This window comes from Glycine max, chromosome 5, assembly GCF_000004515.6.
Source record: "Glycine max cultivar Williams 82 chromosome 5, Glycine_max_v4.0, whole genome shotgun sequence".
NCBI classification, from domain to species: domain Eukaryota; kingdom Viridiplantae; phylum Streptophyta; class Magnoliopsida; order Fabales; family Fabaceae; genus Glycine; species Glycine max.
The window spans coordinates 8199580-8207402 of record NC_038241.2 but is presented as its reverse complement, the minus strand read 5'-3'; the positions used below and the strand labels follow the sequence as shown (position 1 = coordinate 8207402).

At 36.0% G+C, this 7823-nt stretch overlaps 1 protein-coding gene and 1 pseudogene across 1 annotated transcript; one reads left to right on the top strand and one right to left on the bottom strand.

Moving 5' to 3' along the window:
• The first annotated feature begins 427 nt into the window (after window positions 1-427).
• LOC100777804 (myb-related protein 315) lies at window positions 428-3231 on the top strand. Its single transcript, XM_014775524.3, has 5 exons — window positions 428-474; window positions 982-1207; window positions 1531-1677; window positions 1787-1916; window positions 2420-3231. The coding sequence occupies exons 2-5, from the start codon at window positions 1189-1191 to the stop codon at window positions 2976-2978; spliced, it is 855 nt and encodes a 284-aa protein (XP_014631010.1). The 5' UTR covers window positions 428-474; window positions 982-1188; the 3' UTR covers window positions 2979-3231.
• Window positions 3232-4395: 1164 nt separating this feature from the next.
• Window positions 4396-7309, bottom strand: LOC100777279 (pentatricopeptide repeat-containing protein At1g79490, mitochondrial-like; annotated as a pseudogene).
• Window positions 7310-7823: the final 514 nt, after the last annotated feature.

Sequence of the window (7823 nt, the reverse complement as noted above, 5' to 3'; positions counted from 1 at the left end):
CTTGAACCAAAAGTCTCATCTGGCAGCATTTTTAGCAGGATCGACATCAAAGGAGGTCTTAGCTAAAAATCTGAAGGAAGTTCTACAAATGTTACAACAGGAAGAAGAAGCTTCATCCTCAAAGAAGGAAGAAACAAGTTCTGTTGAAGAAGACGAAGAAGATCCCTTTTACCAAAACGAAGATGATTGTTTTGGTATCTGTTTAGATTAAATTTAATTTCGGTCACAAAACCGTCTGTTTGTAACTAATGTGTAATTAATGCTGGACAATACTACCTGTCCTGTAGTCATTAAAGTCCCGGTCAAAACTACTTGTCTTGTAACAAACAGTCAAATAGTCCCGGTCAAAACTACCGGCAACTACCGGTCTTAGATATTTGGCTATATAAGGAGTCCTCAAGCATGTTGTGAGGCACCCTTTCATTTAGTCATTTTTCAGGTTTCGGAAGAGAGGTGCTCTGAAACAAGATTTTTGTAAGCGCTTCTTTCTAGATTCAATAAATTTCTGTTTTTCATTCTTCTCTCTTCTCCCTTCACCGATCCTGTGCGGCTCTGCCGCCGCTTCGGTTTCTTTGTTTATGAAAACCTGGGTTTTGTAAGCCGGTCTCCGGTGTGACCTTGATATCTGTTTTCAAGTTTATATTTTCATTTCATTAATCATACTGCATTCTTACTTCCTATCTGTCCGTTTTTTATTATATATATATATATATATATATATATATATATATATATATATATATAATAAAAAAGAAAGAGTAAATATTTTATTGACTAATAATATTTGGTTACAAATCATCGTATACATTGTACTTTTATAAATTTTTATAATAATTACTTTAAAAATTATATCTATTATAATTATAATTTCTAGTTGGTTTACAATGCATAAAAATTAATTAATTTAATTCTAAAAAAAATATTTTGATTGTGTTGTATATGTTATTGTCTTATTCATTCTCAATTTACTTAATGATCAAGGTTCCAGATCTTAGTGAATCCATGGAAGAATTTCATGACACTAGCCATGACATAATAATAGTGAAGGCATCTCTATAGTAGTGAAAGATGAAACGAGGGTAGCCTACAACGACAAAGCGTGCCAGCCATTTTGGGACCAGGGAATCCCATCAAACTCAATATTTTACATGGAATGCTATCAACAAGAGAAGATTATGGCACCAAATAATGAAATTTTTCAAGAAAGGTGGACTCACGTCTGGTTCTTTTTTCTTGCATTGAAAAATTCTCTAGTGGAAGAAGAAACTCTTCCTTTTGTTTCAATAAGGGTGGTGGTGGCCATCATTTTATAATGACAACCCCTTCATGCTTTCGTAGCTTTCAACTAAAGTGCTTTCCATCCAATCATTTGTCACCCTTATCATAGGACACCTTGTTTTTATTTAAATGTCTGAATGAACTGGCCGCATCTTTGCTTGAACCTTAAATGAGCTCCTTTTTTAAGTGTCCTCCTTTATATGTTGTCACACTTATTAACCCTCAAGGGATAAATTTCTTGATTTGGAAAAGGTGAAGGTTACAAAATGGGAAGACAGCCTTGTTGTGATAAGGTTGGTTTGAAGAGAGGTCCATGGACTATTGAGGAAGATCGCAAGCTTGTGAATTTCATCATCAATAATGGTATCCACTGCTGGAGAACAGTTCCCAAGCTAGCAGGTATTTATTTTGTGAAAATTTTGTTCACATTTTGACTTTGCATTAAAGTTGTGTATTTACTTGAATTGGTTTTTTTTTTTTTATTTTTGTGTGTGGCATGCTGGTGAAGGCTTGCTAAGATGTGGAAAGAGCTGCAGATTGAGATGGATTAATTATCTGAGGCCAGACCTCAAGAGAGGTGGATTCACTGAAATGGAAGAGGATCAAATTATGCAACTGCATTCGTGTCTTGGTAATAGGTATATATATTACATGTTTCTAAATTGTCTTTGCAAAAAAAATAAAAAATGGTATGGTGTTTGGACAGTGTGTATGCGAAAAATCCTTAGAAATCAAGGTTTTAAATTATGATTGTGGTGCCAATCAAAAAAATTATGGCCGTGGTTTCATCACGATCCTTGACACGGCAAGAAATTGCATACACGTGACCGCAATTACAGTTGCAATGCTTTTCCAAAGAGTCCAAAAACTTTGATGGGCCGAAATCAACCTTTTAAATCAAGGTTTTAAATTGTCGTCGTGATTTCGTCACAATTCTTGACATTGTAGGAAATTACAGGCATGTGCAACTGAAATTGCAGTTGCAATGTACTTGCAAAGAGTTCAAAAATCTTGATGTTGCCAAAATCACGGTCACGGACATTTTTTAGAACTTTGTTTGAAATGATCCTAGGGGTATTGCGGTTTTAAAAGGATATCAATGCATACTAATTTCTTCTGACACAATGAAGCACATTTTCAGGTGGTCTAAGATTGCTTCACATTTTCCAGGGAGGACAGACAATGAAATCAAGAACCATTGGAACACAAAAATCAAGAAGAGGCTGAAGCTCCTTGGTTTGGACCCTTTGACACTGAAGCCAGCTGAGCAAAAGGAAAAGTCGGGTGATGACATAAAAAATATAGAATTACAACCAAACACTTCAAAAGGGTCTGAACAAGGTGTGGAGAACAAATCCTTGGACATGCATGGCACAAGAGAAGTGGCAAAAACAGAAGGGAAAATTGAAGAGAACGAGGTGACATGGGATGATACCACTGGAATTTTCAACAATTATGAAATGCTGTGCTCACAGTTGGACTTGGGATCATGGGTGAGCCAAGAAACCAAATCCAGCACTAGTTCTTATTGTAGTTCTTCTTTCTCACTTGATGATTCTAGCAACCATTCTGTGGGTGAATCCTCTTACCTTCAGGAAAATTCCTTACAGCAATGGGTTGATGATTTGGATTCCATTCTGTCTTGGGATAACTTCAATTCTCTTGAGAAAGATTTTCTCTTCTTGGATAATAGGCAATAAGCATAACCATCTCTTGAAACTGCCACATTTTTACAATCTCTCAATCAATAAAATGTTACAAAACATCTTGTGAAGAAGAATGCCACTGCTTTTTTGAATGTGATTCCATATTGTTGAATGTGAATTGGATATTTTGTTTTTGCTTGTCCCATGTTATATGAATTTAACCAAGTTGAATGATTTCGTGTAATTTATGTAGTAGATCTCATTTAGTGAAATAAGATTTATGCTGCTGTTGTGTGTTCCTTAGCGACACAGCTTGAATTGAACTCCTCCACAACACCCCATGACCTGTACAACATGTGGGGCTGAAGAATGCAAAGTTGATAAGATCGCCACTTTTTCTTGTCTCCTCTGTAACTGACAGTTTTATTAAAGTTGTCACACACATCATCATGAAATGTCCAAGGTTTACCTTGCTTGGTCGCTTTCTGCTGCTTGTTATGATCAATCATTTTTCTTGTTCCTCCCTTAGTTCTTTTTGAATGGAGATAGTAGCTTTCTTTATGCTTTAAAATTTACTAAACTATTAAAAATAAAATTTTGTTGGGATAGGTTGATGACCCGTATTATAAAAATTTTCTCATTTATCTTTTTTTTTTTTGTTTATTTTGATTATTTATCTTTTAAAAAATTCATTTTGATCTTTATTTTTTTAAATTGGTTCAAAATTGATTCTTCCATCATTATGAAGCTAACACTATTAATGATGTTCAAATACTTGTGGCTAAAAGCCACCACAAAATGAAAAATAAGAACACTCATGATAAATTAGTTTCATCCTTCACTACCCAAATCCCCTTTTGGATTGAAAATCCCACAACTACACATCCAAATCATTATCAAATTCAAGTTTCGCTGTGAAGATTTGTAGCTATTGCGATTTTTCGGGCAATGGACAATGGAGCGGGATTTGGTAGGACGTTTTCCCAATCTAGGGTTTTTCATATGGGTCCCTTTTCAAGGTTGAGGATATGAAGGTAGGATAAGTTGTTGGCAACAACAACAATGAGCGGCTTACTCTATGGAATATATGTCATCTTTAATTTTTAATAATTAACATTTGGATATGAAGATTTTCTATCCTTATCATCATTGCCATAAAACTAAAAATTATATTTTATTCTAAATAATTAAAGGAATTTGCTAACATACACCCTCTTATTTTATAGTACGTGTGTTAAAAGAGGAAAAATAATGAAGGAAAATTTAGAGAGAGGATAGAATGGGAGAAGTCAAAAGAGGGCTAATAATTCCTCAATATTAACAATTAATTAAGACCTGAGAAATAAGAACATAATAATCCTCTAGTATGTGAACTAAACCAATTCTTATTCACCAAGATCGAAAACCCTAAGTTGACATACATGAATACCCTAATCATGAGAAAGCATACTCTATGCATCTACTTCAAAAATTTTGGGGGGGAAAATGAATCTTCATAGATTATATTCCAAATTCTTGAATAGTACATATCTGTTTATAGCATTAGCTTTCAGAACATATGAAGAGTGTGCACCACTCTATGACATTAGACTAACAATAACATCTCAAACACCAGTTACTAACCGTAGATATCAAAACTGTTTACATTGCCCTGCCTGCAATGAGAGGTTTAGGAGGAGATAGAGATCTAACTTCAGGTGCTGAACTGGGGAAAAGTATGTTCAGCTTATGCATCAGAATATCAGACCTAGATGGAATTTCATTCAGAAGAAACTGCTGAACAATTGGTTTCTTAAACCACTCCATGACAGAATCTCCAGATGCCCTAAGAACCACTTTACTCACCTCAAATGGAGACTCTACTGAGCTCAACATCTGTGCAATCACAATCTTCAGAGTTGCTCCCGTAACCAATTTTATGCGTCTTGGCACAATACCATAATATAGCATGCGCTTTCTGAATCTATGAAGAGTATGCACTACTGCAATAAGAGCCGCTCCAACTGACAAGTTTCGAACATCAAGGGACCAAGCAATATGCTGATCAAATACTATAGTCTTTGGGAAAAGTTTATTCTCATAAGCAACCTTCCAAACACATCGAGCTCGATTTATCTGCCCCATTAGAACTAGGTAATTGAGAAGAACATTGACAAAGTACTTAGCAGCACCCTCCTCCAATTCATAATCAATACCTTGAAAGAATTCCCGGACAAAAGATAACACTGGCTGTCCCCTATGTTCTGGGCCTGTGAAAAGTCCACACATAAAAGAGTGTGCCTTATGCTTTGTAGCACTAAGGATAGACATCAAATGCCTCTCATTTTTCTCTTCCTGGCACCTAACAAGATGAGCTAAAATGGAGGTGTAAAGTATCAAATCAACTTTTGCAGCAGAGTTGACATATGTTTCCAGAAGAGGCTTGGCCGATTCATATAACCCACTCTTCATGCATGACTCAAACAACTGCCTCATAATAAAATTATTGGTTCTGATCCCTGATGAACCCATGAAACGCAACCACCTCAAAGCTAGATCAACTGAACCTTCCTTAATATAAACCATCAAAATATCACTAGCTGTCACATCCACAGAATATCCCATGGCCTTCATTTCAAGTAAAATTTTGGCAGCCACATCCACCAGCTTTTTATTAGCCAGTAGAGTTAAAAGGACAGTATAAGTACTTAGGCCAGGCCTCAAACCTACATTAGTCATTGAATTGTACAGTTTCATGGCAGGATCAATTTGTCCAGATGCAGCATGCATTTCTAAGAGACAAGCATACGTAGATGGGGTGGGTAGAAATCCTGCTATCTCTATATCTAAAAATGTAGACATAGCAATCTCAAGCTTCCCTGATTTTGCATGGGATTCGATGATCAAAGTATACAAGCCAAAGTTGGGCCTGAACCCTGCCATCCTCATTTCATCCCAAAGCCTTAGAGCAGTTTCTAACTTTCCAGACTTCACATAAGATTCAATCAAAGAAACATATAGTGTGGGGAGGTTTGTACCCATAACCTCGCATCTCCATGTAAACTTTCATTGCACTGTCCAACCTCCCCGCCTTCCCCATCGAATCAACAAGTGATGCAAACACATTCAAACCCAGCCGAAAACCTCTCACTTTCATCTCTTGGAAGAGTTTGAAAGCAGCATCAAGACGCCCCGACTTTGCCAAGTTTGGGATCATCAATTCATATGTTGAACCATCCAACGAACAACCGGCTTTCTCCATGCTCTCATACATCTCAAATGCCTTATAAGGCAAACCCTTGTTCAAAAACAAAGTAATGAGCGAATTATATGTCTCGGTATCAACTTTGCAACCAACATCCAGTATCTTCTTAAAGCAGTAAAACGAGACCTCCAACTTCTCCGCCTTAGCCAAGTACCGAATCACCCCATTACATGCCGCAAACAAGGAAACCCCATCTGCCGAATCACCAACCATCTCATCAAACAACAACTGAATCCCCTCAAAATCCCTCTTCTGGTTCAACCCATCAAACAACATGACATAACAATCATCACTAGGTACATACCAAGCCTGCCTCTTGGCCCACCTAAACAAACTAAAACAAGCATCAACATCACCAACAACCTTCAAGGCCTGAGCAATGTGAGTCATGTTGGGCACAAACTGCAGCTTGTCCAATTGGGTCTCCAATTCTGGACCCCACTTCCACCTCTTCACAACCTCTACAATTTTGGCCACAGCCAGGGCATTCACAAAGGGCTTCTTCACCTCACCAACCATCACATGATCATCAACACCGGGCTCAACAGACCTAACACCCTTACCCTTGTAAATAACACCACCAGATTCATCCAAGTACTCAATTTCCTCGGTCCACTCCTTAGACCCCCTACTGTCATGGCAGTAACATCTCATGATTCTCATCCCCACAAGGTTTGAACCATTGCACAAACGTCGGGTAGAGGGGAATCTCCATGGAAAGGCCAAAAACGTTAACTTTTGGGTAAAGGGTGGTGGAGAAACGAAGGAGTAAGCGCGAGAGAGAAGAGAGGATTGATGGGTGAGTTTGTAGAGATTGGTAGCAGAAGAAAGCAAATGGCGATTATAAATCATTGAACAATGTGAAGCAGGGAGAAATAACAGAGCGAAATGAATTGCCTACACCGTTTATGTTCCTCTGTCGTAGTCGTAGTCGTAGGTTGTGGTTAGTCGCAGGTTCTGGGTTTTGGAGGGTGTCAGCGAGACTTCAATCCCAGTTCTTCGTCTCTCTCTCTCTTTCTCTTCTCTCTTAGTTTTATTTTTATTTTTATTTGTTTGTTTTTTAGGTGTAATTGAGATTGTTGAAGGAATTTTTTTTTTCGTAAACAATAGTATTTTGGTAATTTGGTTCATTTAGTTTAACTTTTTCTTTTCATTTTTCGTTACTATAATTTTTTCTACAATACAATTTTAATTATTGAATTTTTCTCGATTCATAATTTTTGTTCTTTAAAAAAATAAAAATATTTAATTTCCTATTTTTAAAATCAAGAATTTTAGTTCAACCAACCATTTTAGGACATTGACTATTAACGTGAAAACGTTGGTAGCTAAATCTTTGGCACTATGATATTAAGTTTTTTTAATTATTAATTTGATTAGTAAATCATTTAATTTAATAAGAATTTAATTAAAAGTATTATTTATTAAAAAATTCATTTTTTAGTGATTAAAAAAACTCTTTGAATAACTTAAGAATTTAATTTTAAAAAACAAATGATATAGTATTATGTCAATGATTTAGTGATCAACATTTTATTATCAACAATCAACACCACAAAATTGATGATTAAACCAAAATCTTTGATTTTGAAAAAATAAAAAGATTAAATGTCTATATTTTTTATAGGGGCGAATTTTGTGAATTAAATAAAATA

Bases quoted from the DNA above. Each gene is read 5' to 3' on its own strand.
- LOC100777804 (XM_014775524.3), top strand. The intron at 1,678-1,786 runs GTATTTATTTTG...ATGCTGGTGAAG, and splicing joins AACAGTTCCCAAGCTAGCAG to GCTTGCTAAGATGTGGAAAG. The intron at 1,917-2,419 runs GTATATATATTA...GCACATTTTCAG, and splicing joins CATTCGTGTCTTGGTAATAG to GTGGTCTAAGATTGCTTCAC.